Source organism: Labeo rohita, chromosome 25, assembly GCF_022985175.1.
Source record: "Labeo rohita strain BAU-BD-2019 chromosome 25, IGBB_LRoh.1.0, whole genome shotgun sequence".
NCBI classification, from domain to species: domain Eukaryota; kingdom Metazoa; phylum Chordata; class Actinopteri; order Cypriniformes; family Cyprinidae; genus Labeo; species Labeo rohita.
The window spans coordinates 28,476,697-28,497,756 of NC_066893.1; the positions used below are offsets into that span (position 1 = coordinate 28,476,697).

The following is a 21,060-nucleotide window of genomic DNA, read 5'->3' on the forward strand; positions in this document are numbered from 1 at the left end:
TTCCTGTGTGTCGTTGCCTATTCAAATTCACACTTCAGTTACGAATTTTGCCCAACCTCGCTTCCTGGTGCGCTTGACTAAATTAAGTAACGAACCTGTTTGCTTCGTCTCTAGTGTTGTTCTGCTCTGACACTTGTTGTTATTGTTTTCTCTGTTGGATTAATCACTTCTGCTTCTATTATTCTCATTTGCAAGTTGCTTCGGATACATTTAGCATATAAAATACTGACGAACGTCTACTCAATCAGAGCTGTGAGCCGTTTCTGATGCACTGGTTGAGAATTCCTGCTGTACAGGATGAAGCATTTGTTTAGTCAAAGTAAAGTTAATACGGTTAATGCTCGCGCTTTCTGAACAGACTGCAGTATGATGGAGAAACCGAGACAAAGTGAGGGAATTATGAAGAGGAAGTTTTCCCTCGAGACGCTCTTCCAGCGTCATTTTTAGTGCTTGACCGGTGAGCCACGGTGGATCCTGCCTCCCTGAGCGCGTTGTTTTCCCGTCCCTGTTCAGCTCATCATTAACCGTTTCCCTGTGCCGTGTCCATATCTGCGGCTCCCCGAAGACTGATTAGAAGTTTTTCCTCTCCGAGTCGAGTCTAAGAGCAGCACTCAGCAGAAATAAAACACTCTCTCTCCAGGAAGACTGTTTAAACACCAACGACTCCTTCATCGTGCAAATAAGTTTGCAAAAACTTAATATAAAGTTGCTTTCTGTTGGAAAAACGGCTGCACAGGGAATTTAGGGCTGTATTGGAAATGGATCGTTTCCCATCGTCAGTGCATTACTGTCAGCGATGGTGAGTAACTAGCTAAAAATAGCTTGTTTTTTTTGGAAGAGCACACATAAAATAATATCCGTGAAATAGAGAAATCACATCTATCTCTGTGACGGTACTGGAGTCTATAAACAGCAGAAGAAAAGGGTCAGTCAGATGATGGTCTAGCCAGAAACACTCTCAGCCTGTCAGTCACTCTGTGTGTTCAGGTCTGTGGAGAGAGGAGCTTCATGAGTTTGAATTGAATTTGGTTTAGAAGCTTGATGGTTTATACTGTAGATGGTGGGATGGATGGATGAATGAATGGATAGATAGATGACAAATAGATGGATGGCTGGATGGATGGATAGATGATGAATAGATGGATAAATGGATGAATGAATGAATGGATAGATAGATAATGAATAGATGGCTGGATGGATGGATAAATGGATGAATAGATAGATGACAAATAGATGGATGAATGGATGGATGGATGGAAGGATAAATGAATGGATAGATAGATGATGAATGGATGGATGGATGGATGGATGAATGAATGGATAGATACATGACGAATGGATGGATGGATAAATGGGTGGATGACGAATAGATGGATGGATGGATGGATGGATAGATAAGTGGATGAATGGATGGATGGATGGAAGGATAAATGAATGGATAGATAGATGATAAATGGATAGATGGATGGATGGATGAATGAATGGATAGATACATGACGAATGGATGGATGGATAAATGGGTGGATGACGAATAGATGATGGATGGATGGATAGATAAGTGGATGAATGGATGGATAGATGAATAGATGAATTGATGGATAGATAGATGATGAATAGATGGATGGATGGATAGATAAGTGGATGGATGAATGAATGAGTGGATGGATAGATGGATAAATGGATGACTGAATGAATAGATGATGGATGGATGATTGGATAGATAGATGAAAAGATGGATGGATGGATGGATGGATGGATAAATGGATGGATAAACAGATGATAAATGGATGGATGGATGAATGAATGGATAGATACATGACGAATAGATGGATGGATGGATAAATGGGTGGATGACGAATAAATGGATGGATGGATAGACATGATGAATGGATAGATAGATGGTAGATGGTAGATAGAATGGATGGATGGATGGATAGATAAGTGGATGAATGGATGGATAGATAAGTGGATGGATGGATGGATAGATGAATAGATGAATGAATGGATAGATAGATGATGAATAGATGGATGGATGGATGGCTGGATGGATAAATGGATGAATGGATAGATAGATGACGAATAGATGGATGGATGGATAAATGGATGAATGGATAGATAGATGACGAATAGATGGATGATGGATGGATGGATGGATAAATGAATGGACAGACAGATAATAAATGGATGGACGGATGAATGAATGGATAGATACATGACAAATAGATGGATGGATGGATAGACAGATGATGAATGGATGGATGGATAGATAAGTGGATGGATGGATGGATAGATGAATAGATGAATGAATGGATAGATAGATGATGAATGGATGGATGGATGAATGGATGGCTGGATGGATAAATGGATGAATGGATAGATGACGAATATGGATGGATGGATGGATGGATGGATAAATGGATGAATGGATAAATAGATGACGAATAGATGAATGATGGATGGATGGATGGATAAATGAATGGATAGACAGATAATAAATGGATGGACAGATGAATGAATGGATAGATACATGACAAATGGATGGATGGATAGACAGATGATGAATGGATGGATGGATAGATAATTGGATGGATGGATGGATAGATGAATAGATGAATGAATGGATAGATGATGAACAGATGAATGAATGTATAGATAGATAGATGATGAATAGATGGATGGATGGATGGATAAATGGGTGGATGATGAATAGATGGATGGATGGATAAGTGGATGAATGGATGGATGAATGAATGAATAGATGATGGATGAATAGATGACGAATAGATGGATGGATGGATAAATGGATGAACAGATGACAGATGAGATGAGGATTGATGTATGGATGGGTGATGGATGAATGGATAGATAGATAATGAATAGATAGATAGAAGGATGGATAGATGGACAGGCGGATGGACAAACAGATGGATGAATGGATGGAATCATATATATGAACTGGAACAAAAATGATTCACTGAGTCTTTTGAGTCCCTGTGTGTAATTTTGCATCATATTTGTGACATCATTACATCATCTTGATTTTTTTTTCTTTGTTAAACGCTGCCATTTATGAGTGTTGGTGAAGTTAATTTGCTGAAACTGTTTACACAAAAACAATGTTAATCTCAATCAGATCATACTTTCCAATACAAAAATATGTAAAATGCCACACTGGGACTCAAATGAATTAATGAATCTTTTCATCAGAGAGAATTGATTCACTAAAATGAGCCTGTTATTTGTTCTGACTGTGAGAATTCCTGCTGTACAGGATGAAGCATTTGTTTATTCAAAGTAAAGTTAATACGGTTAATGCTCACGCTTTCTGAATAGACTACAGTATGATGGAGAAACCGAGACAAAGTTTCAGGCAGAAACACTAAATCTTGACAGAAAATGGCTTTTGTCGTCAGTTTGGACTTGAGATTCAGTTACGAGGGTCAGCGGGTCAAGCGTTTTCTGTGTTTAAGACTCCGTATTTGAAAAGAACAGCATCTTTTACTGCAACATTCGCTTCGCCGAAGACAACAACATCATGAGACGCCAGCAGAACTATAGCGGCCTTGTCCTTACTGTAATTGTGCTCGTTGAACTGTGTTTATTGAAGCCAGCGCATAATAGGGGCCTTGTGAAAGATGTTAATTACATTGTATGCTGAGTCGATAAAGCAGGTGGGTCTGACATTGGGCCGGTATTGATATTCCCTTTCTTTGCAGCTGGAACGGCGCTGACTAGAAGCGCAAGGCGCGAGGAAAAGAACTCATTAGGTCCCTGTTTGTAGATAAATCAAAACCTGCGTATCTGTAATTGGCTTCTCTCGAATAATGCTCTCGAGCGTGGTGATTTTTCGCAAGAAGGAGGAAATAAAAATTGGTAGTCTGCGCAGGCAGGCGGGCTGATGACTTTTTGGCAGCTTTCCCCATTAACGCTCCCTCCTTCAAGTAAATCTCAATAGAGATGAGCGGCACGGAGGAATTACAATGTGAAGGAGGCTTTTAGCTCATCTGTTTCCGCCGGTGTTTCCTGCGCCTCAATCTGCAGAAACCATGTTTCAGCTTCAGCTGTGAGTTTGTCGTCTGTGATGAGAAAGACAGAGTACTGCAATTGTCAGTAAGACTGCAGTGAAGTCTCTTCTGCTCACCAAGGCTGGATCTGCTTGATCAAAAATGCAGTAAAAATTGCGAAATATTATTCTAATGTAAATTAGCTGTTTTCTGTATGAGTCTATGTTAAAATGTAATTTATTTCTGTGATCAAAGCTACATTTTCATTGGATGATTGGTGGATGGATGGATGAACAGATGACAGATGATGGGTGGATGGATGATGTTACGAATCTGGTCGGTGAGCTGCGGACCGCTCACCACCAGATGTCGCTCTCCCTCTGTTTACACACTTTGACTGTTGCACTACACCCCGGACTCCATTCCCCATCAGCCATTGCACTACACCCCCGTCCAATCAGAGACAGTATAAAAGCCCCGATCTTTCCGTCACTCACCGCCGAGTATTGTACTGTGTTTATCTGGTCATACGAAGCGTTTCTCTGTGTTCATCCCGTGTCGTGTCTTTCTGTTATTCTGGCTCCTCGTCTGGTTTGTCTCGACCCCCCGCCTGTTTATCGACTACTCTCTGCCTAGCCCTTATACACCTGTCTGCTCCTGTCTGACCACGCCTGCCTTGACCATGTCTCTGTCCAAATCCTTCAATAAAAGCGTGCAAATGGATCCGCTTGTCTCTCGTCTCACTCCCAACGTTACAGAATACTCGGCCACAACAGGATCCAGCAGCTTTTCCCTCGGACATTCAGGTATGGACTTTGGACTATTGTGTGTGGGCGCGTCGCTTACTGTGGGGGTCGCGAAGGAGGAACGCGACAACTCGGTAATGGCGGCCGCGCACCCCTCATATATAATGACGGCCGCGCCGGAGCGCGACGCCACAGATCCGCTGGCCGCTTGGCTCACTCGGGAAATGCGGCCACGCTGGAGCGCGCCCGAGCCATGACGACGGCAATGGATCGCATTGCTCAAATGGCGGCGAACGTAATGGATAGCATCGCTCTAATGGCGGCAACGGCGGAGCCCGTTCACAAGATGGCGGCGATCACAGAGCTCCGTCACGTCACAGCTGCCATACAAGAGCCGTTTAAAGGTACAGTTACATTCCCTGAGTCAAGTCAAGTTGCAACTGTGTTTCCTGAGTCAAGCCATGTTGTTCCTGAGTCAAGCCATGTTGTTCCTGAGTCAAGCCATGTTGTTCCTGAGTCAAACCAAGCTGGAGCTGTGTCAAACCAAGCTGGAGCTGTGTTTCCTGTCTCAAGCCAAGTTACAGAGCCACCGCACAAGATGGCCGCCACGCCAGAGCCACCGCACAAGATGGCCGCCACGCCAGAGCCACCGCACAAGATGGCCGCCTCGCCAGAGCCACCGCACAAGATGGCCGCCACGTCAGAGCCGGCTAAAGCCCCGTCAGCCAAGCCACAGCCTGCTCAGGCCATCTCAGTCAAGCCACAGCCTGGTCACGTCATGTTTTCTGCTCCTGAGTCGGCACCCATCATGGCCGGTCTTCCCGAAGCGGTTTCAGAGTCAAGTCACGCCCCGCCTGACGGCCCAGAGTCAAGTCACGCCCCGCCTGACGGCCCAGAGTCAAGTCACGCCCCGCCTGACGGCCCAGACTCAAGTCACGCCCCGTCTGGTCCCAAGTCTGCTCCAGAGGTCCCGTCTGGTCCCAAGTCTGCTCCAGAGCTCCCGTCAGTTGGAGAAGCCGCGCCAATGCCTCCTGAGGTGTCAGCCGTGGCTGTGGATCCTCCCTTGGAGGTGGCGCCCCCCTACAAACTCTCTGCTTCTTCCCTCATTCTGTCTGCCTCCTCTGTCACTGTTCTCCCCAGGTCCCAGTCTATTATGCGGGTTCCTGCTCAGCCCTGGTGGGCTCTGGCGCCTCCTGTTCCGCCCTGGTGGGCCCTGGCGCCTCCTGTTCCGCCCTGGAGGTCCTCGGCGCCTCCTGTTCCGCCCTGGAAGGCCTCGGCGCCTCCTGTTCCGCCCTGGAGGGCCTCGGCGCCTCCTGTTCCGCCCTGGAGGGCCTCGGCGCCTCCTGCTCTGCCTCCGGTTCCGTCCTGGAAGGTCCCGGTGTCTCCTGCTCTGCCTCCGGCTCCGCCCTGGAGGGCTCCTGCGCCTCCTGCTCTGCCTCCGGCTCCGCCCTGGAGGGCTCCTGCGCCTCCTGCTCTGCCCTGGAGGGCTCCGGTGCCTCCTGTTCCGCCTCCGGCGGCGCCCTGGAGGGCCCCTGTGCCTCCTGCACCGCCTCCGGCTCCACCCTGGTGGGCTCCTGCTCTGTCGGTCCTGCCCCAGTCACCTGGTCCTCTGCACGGACCTGGCCCTCCAGCCCTTGCCCTGTCTCACCCCCGCCCCACCGCTCCACTGGAATATGGTTCGTTTGTAGTGTCTGGAAGCCGCTCTTTGGGAGGGGGCTATGTTACGAATCTGGTCGGTGAGCTGCGGACCGCTCACCGCCAGATGTCGCTCTCCCTCTGTTTACACACTCTGACTGTTGCACTACACCCCGGACTCCATTCCCGATCAGCCATTGCACTACACCCCCGTCCAATCAGAGACAGTATAAAAGCCCCGATCTTTCTGTCACTCACCGCCGAGTATTGTACTGTGTTTATCTGGTCATACGAAGCGTTTCTCTGTGTTCATCCCGTGTCGTGTCTTTCTGTTATTCTGGCTCCTCGTCTGGTTTGTCTCGACCCCCCGCCTGTTTATCGACTACTCTCTGCCTAGCCCTTATACACCTGTCTGCTCCTGTCTGACCACGCCTGCCTTGACCATGTCTCTGTCCAAATCCTTCAATAAAAGCGTGCAAATGGATCCGCTTGTCTCTCGTCTCACTCCCAACGTTACAGATGAACAGATGATAGATGGGGATGGATGATGCTGGATGGATAAACAGATGATAGATGATGGGTGAATGGATGGATGGATGGATGGATGGATGATGGACAGATGAATGGATGGATGGAGGATGGTGGATGGATGAACAGATGATAGATGATGGGTGAATGGATGGATGGATGGATGGATGGATGATGGACAGATAAATGAATGGATGGATGGATGATGGTGGATGGATGAACAGATGATAGATGATGGGTGAATGGATGGATGGATGAAAAGATGATAGATAATGGATGAATGATGGGTAGATGGATGGATGGATGGATGGATGGATGGATGGATGGATGAATGGATGGATGGATAGATGGATGGATGAACAGATGGATGTTGATGGACAGATGAACAGATGATAGATTATGGGTGGATGGATGGATGGATGGATAGATAAATGGGTGAATGGATGAGCAGAAAGATGGATTATGGTCGAACAGATAAATGGATGGATGGATGGATGGATAGATGATAGATGAACAGATGGATGATGGGTGGATGGATGGATGGATAATTACATTATGTTAAAATGTAATTTATTTCTGTGATCAAAGCTGAATTTTCAGCATCACGACTCATTTCAGCATCACATGATCCTTCAGAAATCATTCTGATGTGCTCTATAAAACATGTCAGAACGTGGCCTGTTAGCATGAATATGAATTATGAAAGTGTATACCACAGATTTGAATAGAAACAATGAATTCATACGGATCTATTCAAATCAGTGGGAAAAAATATCAGCAGGCTGATAAGACATGAGCTTTTAGTCATATATTGAACAAATACGTATGGTTTTGTTTAATATCAGTAAAAATGTCGGGCTAACAGACTCCCCCAGTTCCGAAACAAAAGCACTCGTCTCGCTATGATTACGCGTTCTTAAATTTTACCGTCCAACGGTGACTGTAGTCAGAATCCGTGCTGGTCAGCATTCGATAGGGGAATCTCTTGGGATATTGTTATGGAGGACGTTTGGAAAGTGTGATAGATGCATTTCAGGTGGTCAGAGACGAGCGTGAAGCCGTCCTGCCGGCGATGTGCCCCAGGGGCGTGTGTTCTGCCCGTTTTATTTGCGGATGCTGCAAAATATGCAACGTGGATTCTTTTGTTTGCAGGTCTGGCCGTGTGTCAGAGATCCTGCTGTGTCCTCTGCTGTCAATGACATGTTAGTGGTAACAAATTATGAAGTATAGTGCATTTTGAGTGCTGCTTATCTGTGCAAAACTTACCGGTATAATGCTGTGGTGTGGTGGGTGGTTGTCAGGGTGTTAGGACAGTAACAGCTGGTTACGATCGTTTTGGTCTGCATTAAACTGACCCAAATTGGATTTAAAAAAAAAAAAAAAAAAAAAAAAGAAAGAATAATATATATATATATATATATATATATATAAAAAACTTTAACAATAATACTTCTCACACATTTTTTTACAAAGTGTTTTTTTAATCTTTTTTGACATTTTTACATTTTAAAAGGAATACATTTCACCAAAAGTCACACTAATTAACAATTATTTTTGGAACATTTCTTTTTCATAAACCCTTACTACTATATACAGTATTGTAAATATATATGTATATATATATATATATGTTTATTTAGATTTTATTCGATTTAAAATTCACCAGAAATCACTATAAAGACAAACAAAAAACATTTTAACAATAATACTTCTCACACATTCTTTACAAAGTGTTTTAAAAATCTTTTTACATTTTTTACATTTTAAAATCAATATATTTTACCAAAAATCACACTATTTAACAATTTTTTTTTAACATTTGTTTTTCATAAAATCTTACAATTATAAACAGTATTGTGTATGTATATTAAAAAAAAAAAAATATATATATATATATATATATATATATATATATATACAGTATATATATATATATCTGTGATCAAAAACACAGTAAAATAAAAACACCTCAGAGTGTCGAAACTTTGCAGACATGTTTAAGACCCTAAGTGAGAATAAATCACACAATTTCAAAAAAATGTTCTAGTTTTAACTTAAATAAGACACAATATAACCCACATGACTTGAGAAATCATTCATGTCTACAGCAGAAACTCACACTCTGAACATTAATATTTAGTGCTAGTGGTTTGATCTAACCAATAACCCTTAATATAATTAAGAGAAAAATATGATACTTGCCTTCCTCATGATTGTCATTGACTGTCTGTATTTCTACAGACTGCTGGAGCTGGAGAGCAGCGGACAGAAGAGCGAAGTACGTCTTCATTTCCAGACCAAAGGCCAGCAGACGTACACGGAGATCTTCCCCTACATGCTCGCCGACGACCAGTGGCACAAAGTCTCCGTCTCCATCAGCGCTTCACATGTGGCGCTCTACGTCGACTGCAATAAGTACGTGAAATTACGTGAGAATATAAAGAAATACACTGCAAAACCACTTCTTAGTGAGTCTTTTCTACATGTGTTCCAGTAAGAATATCCTTGAAACAAGATAAATATACTTTGAAAAGCAACATAAGATAGTAAGACTATACAGTATGTGTATTTTGTCCTTCTGTACTGGCAGATGATCTTTTAAGCTCGTTTTAATAAAAACAAGCATTAAAATCTGGCAGTGCAGTAAAACAAAATCTACATGAAAATATGATAATATTTATCTTGTTTTAATGATTTTTAGATATTTTAACTGGGAAGTAAGTTAAAAATACTTTTATTTGTACTCAGCACTTTAGTCTTTTCTCAAATACAAATATGTACAAATTCTTAAATCAAGATACATTTACACAAAATGACTTAATGAGATACACAAAATGACTTAAGATATTAAGTCTTGTTTTCTGAAAAATGTATTAAAATTAAGTGAGTTTTTGCTTAAAACAAGAAAAAAAAAATGACAAAATATATTTAATCTTAAAAATAAAAGTCACTTAATTTTGATCTTTTTTTCCAAGAAAGCAGGCTTAATATAAAAATTAAAAAATAAATGTAACCTTTTATCTCACAAAACTTTGAGTTTATATCTTGCAATTTTTACTTTATATTTTGCAGTTCTTACTTTAGATTTCACAGCGCATTATATCTCACAATTTTTATTTTGTATCTTGCAATTCTGACTTATCTCGCGATTCTTTACATCTCACAATTTTTACCTTATATTTTGCAATTCTGACTTTTTATTTTGCAATTTTTACTTTATATTTCACAATTCTGATTTTACATCTAGAAATTTTTACTTCGCAATTTTTACTTCATATTTCGCAATGCTGACTTTACATTTTGCAATTTTTACTTTATATCTTGCAATTTTTACTATACATTTCACAATTTTAAGTTTTACATCCTTTAATTTTTACTTCACATTTTGCAATTCTTAATTTACATCTTGCAATTTTTACTTTACATCTTGCAATTCTGACTTTTTTTTGCAATTAAAACATCTCACAATTTTTACATCACAATTTTTACTTTACATCTTGCATTTTTACTTTATTTTTCACAATTCTGATTTTACATCTTGAATTTTTACTTTATATCTCGCAATTTTGACTTTTTATTTTGCAATTACGTCGCAATTTTCATTTCATATTTTCAATTCTTACTTTACATTTTGCAATTTTTACTTTATATCTCAAAATTTTTACTTTTTATTTTGCAATTACGTCACAATTCTTACTTTATATCTTGCAATTCTGACTTTTTATTTTGAAATTCTTACATCTCAGAATTTTTACATTACGTCACAATTTTTACTTTACATCTTGCAATCTTTACATTTCGCAATTCTGACTTTTTATTTACATCTCACAATTTTTGTACTTTCCATTTCACAATTTTTACGTTACATCTTGCAATTTTTACTTTATATCTTGCAATTATGACTTTTTATTTTGAAATTCTTACATCTCACAATTTTTACTTTATATTTTGCAATTCTGCCTTTACATCTTAGAATTCTGAATTTATATCTTGTAATTCTGACTTTTTCTCTCAGAATTGCAAGACATAAAGTTGAAAAAAAAGCTTCCACACTTATTTAATTTGCTTCTCAAGTAAATGCATCTTGATTTAGGAATGTTATTTTAGTGAAAAACAAGACAAGAATAGAGAGCAAGAAAATAATTTTTTGCAGTGAGCCGTTTACTACATGCCACCTAGTTAATAAAATGTGTTAATATAACAAATAACAGTACTTTCCCAACGAGTGTTCAGTAGCATACTGCTGTGGTTTGAAATGAAATTAGTCAATCAAGAATCATGACTTTAAATGCTATCATGATTTTGGAAATACTGTCGCTTCGCTGATATTCTTTGTCATTCTGGGATGTTTCTCTTCAGAATCTATGAGCGAGTGGTTGCTGTTCCGCTGATGGAGATCCCAGAAGACACGTCGTTCTGGATCGGACAGAGAAACAGCGCTCATGGCTTATTCAAGGTGTTTCATCTTCACCCAGCACAAGCATCATGGATCGACACACACATTAGAGGCAGTGCTTGCGATAGCAAGCTAGCATACGTTTCTGCAGTACGGTGTGCTATTCTGTATGCATAGAAAACCGAGATCAGCTACTACACCTAAATATGCAGCATAAAATAAGCTATGCACTGCACTTACCTTCAGTGACTGATAAGCCTGGATGTCATCTTTCCAGATGTCTGTTTGGGTCGAATGGAATAAAATAACATTTTATGCATTTGACAGATGCTCTTATCTTACAGTAAATTATAGGAGTATTATAGTTTACTATAACCACAAACATTTTTATTGCTTAAAATAACTTTAGCTGAAATCAAATATAATAATATATAATAAAAAGATTAATTAAGTTGGTTTGAGAAAGACAACTTACTGATATGCTATTTAAACTTCTTCTTCTTCTGAGACTAAAATGATCAACTCTAACTCCTCCTAGAGTTTTAACTCTACAAACTCCAAACTCAGCCCAGATCTTCAGACTGATCTGATTAGTTGCTATACTACACTATACTATACTGATCGGACTTACGATTTTCCTAAAAATGGTGATTAAAATTGGGAAAAATCCCATGGACTTACATTGACGGAATGTTCAAATGAGCAACACTATTCCAACTGTCAAAACTCCCAGAATCCCTTGAGACTCAATCAAACTTTCCTTCTATGTACTGTATTTCTAATCCATTCAAACTCATTCAAACTCATCGATCTAATCATGCTAGAAACATGCTAACAACCTGTTAATTATGCTAGAAACATGCTAACAACATGCTAATCATGCTAGAAACATGCTAGCAACCTGTTAATTATGCTAGAAACATGCTAACACATGCTAATCATGCTAGAAAACATGCTAACAACCTGTTAATTATGCTAGAAACATGCTAACAACATGCTAATCATGCTAAAACATCATGCTGCTAGAAACATGCTAACAACATGCTAATCATGCTAGAAACATGCTAGCAACCTGTTAATTATGCTAGAAACATGCTAACAACATGCTAATCATGCTAGAAACATGTTAGCAACTTGATAATCATGCTAGCAACATATTAGCAACATAACAAATTGTTCATGTCAGAAACATGCTAGCAACATGCTAACAACTTGTTAATCACGCTAGCAACATGCTAACAACTTGCTAATCATGTTAATAACATGCTAATCATGCTATAATTATGCTAATTATGCTAACAACATTCTAGTAACTTGCTAATCATGCTAGAAACATGCTAGCAACTTGTTAATCATGCTAGAAATATGCTAACAACATGCTAATCATGCTAGAAACATGCTAGCAACTTGCTAATCATGCTAGAAACATGCTAACAACATGCTAATCATGCTAGAAACATGCTAGCAACATATTAGCAACGTGCTAACAAATTGCTAATCATGTCAGAAACATGCTAGCAACATGCTAACAACTTGTTAATCATGCTAACAACATGTTAACAACTTGCTAATCATGTTAATAACATGTTAATCATGTTATAATTATGCTAGAAACATGCTAGCAACTTGCTAATCATGGTAGAAAAATGCTAGCAACTTGTTAATCATGTTAGAAAAAAGCTAGCAACTTTGCTAATCATGCTAGCAACATATTAGTAACATGCTAACAAATTGCTAATCATGTCAGAAACATGCTAGCAACATGCTAACAACTTGCTAATCATGTTAATAACATGTTAATCATGCTATAATCATGCTATAATCATGCTAACAACATGCTAGTAACTTGCTAATCATGCTAGAAACATGCTAGCAACTTGCTAATCATGTTAGAAACATGGTAGCAACTTGATAATCATGCTAGAAACATGCTAGCAACTTTGCTGATCATACTAACAACATGCTAACAAATTTCTAATCATGTCAGATACATGCTACCAACTTGTTAATCACGCTAGCAACATGCTAACAACTTGCTAATCATGTTAATATGTTAATCATGCTATGATCATGCTAACAACATGCTAGTAACTTGCTAATCATGCTAGAAACATGCTAGCAACTTGCTAATCATGCTAACAAATTGCTAATCATGTCAGAAACATGCTAGAAACATGCTACCAACTTGCTAATCATGTTAGCAAAATGCTAGTAACTTGCTAATCATGCTAGCAACTTGCTAATCATGCTAGGAACATGCTAGCAACATGCTAACAATTTGCTAATCATGCTAGAAACATGCTAGCAACATGCTAACAACTTGCTAATCAAGCTAACAACTTGCTAATCATGCTATAAACATATCTATCTCTGACAGACCGTATTGCCTTTAAACTTTTACCTTTTAAAACTACTTTGGACTTCAAACTATTTCAGACTGAAAACCATCAAACTTAAAACTTTTTAAACTTTTAAAACTTCTTAAAGTTTTCAAACTTATAAAATTTTCAAACTTTTTAAAACTTTCTGTTCCGGCTTCTCAAGCCAGCTTAAAGTTTGTCTCGACAAACTTTTTTTTATCAAGTTATTATAATAAACTTTTATTTCATTATATAATATATATTATTTTATTATAGTTGCAAATGCAACATTTCTTTTTATTTAGTTTAACTTGATGTAATAAAAAAAATTAACATAATATTAATAATAATATTACAATAAAATTGAACTTACAATAAATAAAAATTAATAACTATATAAAAATAAAAAATAATAAAAAACAACAAAATTTTAACTAAAATTATAGTAAAATCAGTAAAATAATTAATAAATAATTAATTATTTAAAAAACAAACATACATGTCAAAAACACAAAAATAAAACCAAACTATATTCATATGTTGAAACTAAACACTGAAATAAGCATGCAACATATGAAAACAAATGCATTACGCAACATATTAGTATCATGCATAGTGTAATGCTATTTACCAGTGCATAATATTGTAATATTTATCTTTGCATGCTATTTCACACACTATATATCAGTAGTATGCAGTCTGTATGGTGTTAACAGTATGATACCTTCTGTTAACTAATTTGAGAGGAAGTACTTGTTTTTTTGGGGTAATTCACACTCCTAACTGTGGTTTATTAGACTATAAAACCCACACACTTATTTGAAGCATGTGTGTGTGTGTGTGTGTGTGTCAGAGAGGCTCTTTAAGATTTGAAGTGTCGCTTCAGGTTGTTAAATATCTCCAGAGTTAATTGGCAGACGAGGGGAGGCTGGAGGTCGTTTGCGGTTCTTGACGAGATTTCTCACCCCGCCTCCCGCTTCGGTCTCCACGGAGACGCTGATTAACGCTTTGCCGTAAAAGAAAACGCACGTTTCTGTCTTTCATTTGCATGTACAAAATCACAGATATCTGCCGTCCGGGACGTCGTCAGATAGTCATTGGCTTTCATCTTCCACCAATTAAACGTAATAGTCGGCCGTTCGCACTTATATATTGATGTACGGTTTGGGACGGCGCTGATCAAAGGAGTCATTACCGTTCGATTACACATGATTTCACACTTGTGGATTGATATGTTATATTTGGAAGGTATGTTGGAAGCGCAGGTAGTGAATTACATAAGCGTGATCTCGTTAGTTTTCATATGTGTTCGTTTTAAAAAAACTGTAAAAATTGTGAAATATTATTACAATTCAAAATAGCTGTTTTCTGTTTGCATCTATGTTAAAATGTAATTTAATTCTATGATTTAAAGCTTAATTTTCAGCATCATTACTCAGTCTTCAGCATCACATTATCCTTCAGAAATCATTCTAATATGCTGATTTGCTGCTCAATAAACATTTCTGATTATTATCAATGTTGAAAACAGTTGTGTTACACAATATTTTGTGGAAACCATGGTAAATTATCATTCAAAAGTTTTGGATAACTGAGAAATTTACATTTTTATTCAGCAATGATGCATTAAATTGATCAAAAAGTGAGAGTAAAGACATTTATAATGTTACAAAACATTTCTATTTCAGATAAATGCTGTTCTTTTGAACTTTTTATTCATCAAAAAATGCTGAAAAAATGTAAAGGTTGATGCCCCTGAATTTAAATAAATAAATAAATAAATAAATAAATAAATAAATAAATAAATAAATAAATAAACTGATGTGAGTTGGGACAGTTTTAATAGGATAAAAAATGCAATAAAATAATTAATTAAAATAGTTTTAAAAGTAAAAGTAATTTAAAACAAAAAGGAGATTTAATGGTATAAAATAATTAATATTAAAATTTCTATTTCAAATAAATGCTGTTCTTTTATTATGTTCTTTTAATAAAATGTAAAGGTTGATGCCACTGAATTAAAATAAACAAATAAGTAAATAAACAAACTGATGTGAGTTGGGACAGTTAACAATTTAATACGATTAAAAAAATGCAAAAAATAATTAATTAAAATAAAAAAATGTAAAAAAAAAAAAAAAAAAAAAAATGCTAGATGTGACCATTAAAGTTCAAGTAAATAAAAAAATAAAAAAATAAAACAAAATACTTATTTGTTTTACAAAAAACAAAACAAAACAAAAAAAAGATTGAATGGTATAAAGTAATTAAAATTCTTTAAAATTATTTTAAATAAATACTGTTTTTTTTTTTACTCTAAATTTATCAAAAATTCTGAAAAAATGTAAAGGTTGATGCCGCTGAAATTAACAAATAAATAAAAAAACAAACTGATGTGAGTTGGGACACTTAACAATTTAATAAGATAAAAAATGCAATAAAATAATTAATTAAAATAACTGAAAAAACACCCCCAAATGTTAGATGTGACCATTCAAAATTCAAGTAATTAAAAAAAAAAAAAAAAAACTTAAATTAAAATAAATAAATAATAAAAAAAGAAATTTCAGAATCAAAAATGTTGAAAAAATGTAAAGGTTGATGCCACTGAATTAAAATAAATAAATAAATATATAAACTGATGTGAGTTGGGACAGCTATACAATTTAATAAGATAAAAAAATGCAATAAAATAATTAATTAAAATAACTGAAAAAAACACCCCCAAATGTTAGATGTGACCATTCAAAATTCAAGTAAGTAAAATTAAAAAAAAAAAAACTTAAATTAAAATAAATAAATAAAAAAAAAAGAAATTTCAAAATCAAAAATGTTGAAAAAAATGTAAATGTTGATGCCACTGAATTAAAATAAATAAATAAATATATAAACTGATGTGAGTTGGGACAGTTATACAATTTAATAAGATAAAAAAAATGCAATGAAATAATTAATTCAAATAATTTTAAAAAATGTTAGATGTGAAATTAAAGATAAAATTAAAGATAAATTAAAGATAAAATTATTAAAAAAATACTTAAATTAAAATAATTTAAAACAAAAACAAAAAAGAGATTTAATGGTGTAAATTAATTACATTTCCTATTTCAAATAAATGCTGTTCTTTTGAACTTTCTATTTATCAAAAAAAATTAAAGATTGTTACCACTGAATTAAAATGAACGAATAAATAAATAAACAAACAAACTGATGTGAGCTGGGACAGTTGTAAAATTTAATAAGATAAAAAAATCCAATAAAATAATTAATTTAAATAATTGAAAAAAAAAAAGTTAAATGTGACCATTCAAAATTCAAGTAAATAAAATAAAATAAAACGAAATAATAAAATACTTAAATTTAAATAAGTTCAAACAAAAACAAAAAAGAGATTTAATGGTATAAAATAATTTTAATTCCAAAAGTTTTTTGTTTTGCAAATAAATGCTGTTCTTTTGAACTTTCTATTCATCAAAAATGCTGAAAAAATGTAAAGGTTGATGCCACTGATAAGTAAGCATATTAAAATAATTTAGTAAGTAAATACATACATACATATATACATAAATAAATAAATAAACTGATGTGAGTTGGGACATTTACAAAATTTAATAAGATAAAAAAAGAAAAATAATTATTTAAACTGTGACCATTAAAAATTCAAGTAAATAAAATAATAAAAAAATTAATGAAAATAATTTAAAACAAAAACAAAAAAAAAGAGATTTAATGGTTGAAATAAATGTAAAAATAAAATAACCTGTTGAAAAAAAATCACAATAATGAAAAGAAAGAAAGAAAAAGACAAGTCAAAACCTCTGGAAAACTAAATAAAATCAATACTGCTAGTAGTGCAATCTTTTTTTCTGTGCAAACTGTGATACATTTTATTTTTTGTGGTTCTTTGATGAAAAGAAAGTTCAAACGAACAACATTTATTTGAAATAGAAATCTTTTGCAACATTTTAAATGTCTCCACTGTCACTTTTGATCAATTTGATCTCTTTAATGAAAGAAAGTACTGAATTCTCTGAAAAAAAGATCATTTTCTGAACTGTACCACACATTTTTCACATCATTGACGTATTGACACCTCCTTAGCCGTAAAAGCAAATGCACATTTTTGTCCTTCATTTGCATGTGCAAAATCACAGATACGCCATTTCGTTCGGCTTTCATCTTCCACCAATTTATTTTTCCTGCGCGCATTAGACATAACAGCAGGCCGTTTGCACTCAGAAATATTGATGTACAGTTTGAGGCGGCGCTGATCAAAGGCGTCATTACCGTTCGATTAGCCATCGTTCCACACTTGTTGACCGCCCAACTGCCTCTCATTTAAACAATCGCCGCATGCATATCCGTATGTGCGTGTGTGTCGCTGACTCGCCGAGAAACCAAATGACATCCCGAGTCGCTATAAATTCAGAGCGTTCACCTCTATTTCCCTCTCATTGCCATGGAGAATCCGGAGAAACCTGCGTCGGCTTTTGAATTTATGGTTGGAAAATTGAAGAGGCAAGACAATTTCGAAAACAATTTCTCATAAGTCACGGCGCTCGACTCCCGCGAGGGCCAAAATAAACGCTTTCTGGCGGCCTGAGATGGGGCCCGGTCGCCATGGCGACGGAGCGGCCGCACGCGCCGCGGATGGAGGCCAATCAAATGAAGGCCCATATGCAGCAAATTCAATCTGTATCTGCTTGTTTTGCTTATCAGAGTGGGACAGCGGCGACCGGGAGCTGTTATTACGCTCCCGCCGCCCACATCATTTCCTCCCCGCGACGCGTATTATGTCCAATTACCAGAGTGCGCGGCCTTGCCCACCTCCTATTAGAGTCCTGCGCTTCTGCTCGCCCGGGCCGCGGCTGCGCTCAAACGCCGCTTCATCTCTGCTGGATTCTGAGTGCAGCCGTTTGATTACGCCGACGAGTCGGGAGCTTCTTCACGGGAGCCGGGTTTGTGCCGCCGTGCCAAAAGCTGCTGGCTGACGAGTTCGCCGTGTGTCAGACGGGCTGCAAATGATCATACACTGCGCTGGAAACACACTTGCCATCGAGAAAAAAAATCTAAAACGATCTGGAAACTGAAATGCACCTTAAAAATACAGTTCAATTAAAATTGAATGAATTATTAGAATTTACCAGCCCTAAAAAAAAGGACTGCAAGTAAAATATGCAAACTATATATATATATATATATATATACACTACCGTTCAAAAGTTTGGGGTCAGTACATTTTTATTGTTTCTTTTTTTTTTCTTTTTTTTTTTAAAGAAATTAATACTTTTATTCACCAAGGATGTATTAAGTTAATAATTAAAAGTTTATTAAAAGTTAATAATAAATAATTTACATTGTTATAAAATATTTATATTTTGAATAAACACTGTACTTTTTAAACTTGTTATTCATGAAAGAATCCTGAAAAAAAAAAAAAATCACAGGTTCCAAAAAATATTTGGCAGCACAACTGTTGATATTATCCAACATTGATCATTCTAATAATAAATCCGCATATTAGAATGATTTCTGAAGGATCATGTGACACTTAAGACTGGAGTAACAGCTGATAAAAATTCAGCTTTTCATCACAGGAATAAATTATATTTTAAAGTATGTTAAAATAAAAAACATTATTTTATATTGTAAAAACATTTTGCAATATTACTGTTTTTTTTTATATATTTTTAATCAAATAAATGCAGCCTTGATGAGCATAAGAGACTTCTTTAAAGACTATTACAAGTCTTACTGACCCCAAACTTTTGAACGATAGTGTATATATAAAAGAAACTTCATAAAAAAATTAAATAAAGTAAAAAAGTGTGTTTATAATTATAAAATGAATAAAAATGTAATTAAAAAATATTACATACATATATATATATAATATGTTATATTAAATATAATAATTTTATCTTAATTTTTTTTACATTTATTATATATATATATATATATATATATATATTTAATTACATTTTTTATAAAATTTATATATATTATTATATATTCTTTCTTTTATATAAAAAATAACCCTGAAATTATTAATAACCCTACATATATATATATATATATATATATATATTTATATATATATATATATATATATATATATACATATATATATATATATATATATACACTGACCAAAATTATAAAAGCCAACACTTTTGTTTTTGCCCCCGTTTTTCATTTGTTGAACTGAAAGATCTGACTTTTTCTATGTACACAAAAGGCCTATTTCTCTCAAATATTGTTCACAAATCTGTTTAAATCTGTGTTAGTGAGCCGAGATAATCCATCCACCTCACAGGTGTGGCATATCAAGATGCTGATTAGACAGCATGATTATTGCACAGGTGTGCCTTAGGCTGGTCACATTAAAAAAACACTCTCAAATGTGCAGTTTTACTGTATTGGGGGGGTTTGAAAACCAGTCAGTATCTGGTGTGACCACCAGTTGCCTCATGCAGTGCAACACATCTCCTGCACATAGAGTTGATCAGGTTGTTGATTGTGGCCTGTGGAATGTTGGTCCACTCCTCTTCAATGGCTGTGCGAAGTTGCTGGATATTGGCAGGAACTGGAACACACTGATCCAGAGCATCCCAAACATGCTCAATGGGTGACATGTCTGGTGAGTATGCTGGCCATGCAAGAACTGACATGTTTTCAGCTTCCAGGAATTGTGTACAGATCCTTGCAACATGGGGCCGTGCATTATCATGCTGCAACATGAGGTGATGGTCGTGGATGAATGGCACAACAATGGGCGTCAGGATCTCATCACAGTATCTCTGTGCATTCAAAATGCCATCAATAAAATGCACGTGTTCGTTGTCCATAACATACGCCTGCCCGTACCATAAACCCACCGCCACCATGGGCCACTCGATCCACAACGTTGACATCAACAAACCGCTCACCCACACAACCCCATACACGCCGTCTGCCATCTGCCCTGTACAGTGAAAACCGGGATTCATCCGTGAAGAGAACACCTCTCCAAAGTGCCAGACGCCCATGAATGTTTGAATTTGCCCATTCGAGTCGGTGATGACGACGAACTGCAGTCAGGTCGAGACCCCGATGAGGACGACGAGCATGCAGATGAGCTTCCCCGAGGCGGTTTCTGACAGTCTGTGCAGACATTCTTTGGTTATGCAAACTGATTGTTGCAGCAGCTGTCCGGGTGTCTGGTCTCAGACGATCTTGGAGGTGAAGATGCTGGATGTGGAGGTCCTGGGCTGGTGTGGTCACACGTGGTCCGTGGTTGTGAGGCCGGTTGGATGTACTGCCAAATTCTCTGAAATGTCTTTGGAGACGGCTTATGGTAGAGAAATGAACATTCAATTCACAGGCAACAGCTCTGGTGGACATTCCTGCAG

At 36.7% G+C, this 21,060-nt stretch overlaps 1 protein-coding gene across 1 annotated transcript in view; it reads left to right on the forward strand.

The window, feature by feature from the left end:
- Nucleotides 1-21,060, forward strand: part of nell2a (neural EGFL like 2a) — a 173,973-nt gene that overhangs the window by 30,818 nt on the left and 122,095 nt on the right. Inside the window, exons 4-5 of the mRNA XM_051099295.1 lie at nt 9,155-9,328; nt 11,273-11,369. Of these exons, the coding sequence (XP_050955252.1) occupies nt 9,155-9,328; nt 11,273-11,369 (271 nt within the window). The remainder of the gene's footprint in view (nt 1-9,154; nt 9,329-11,272; nt 11,370-21,060) is intronic.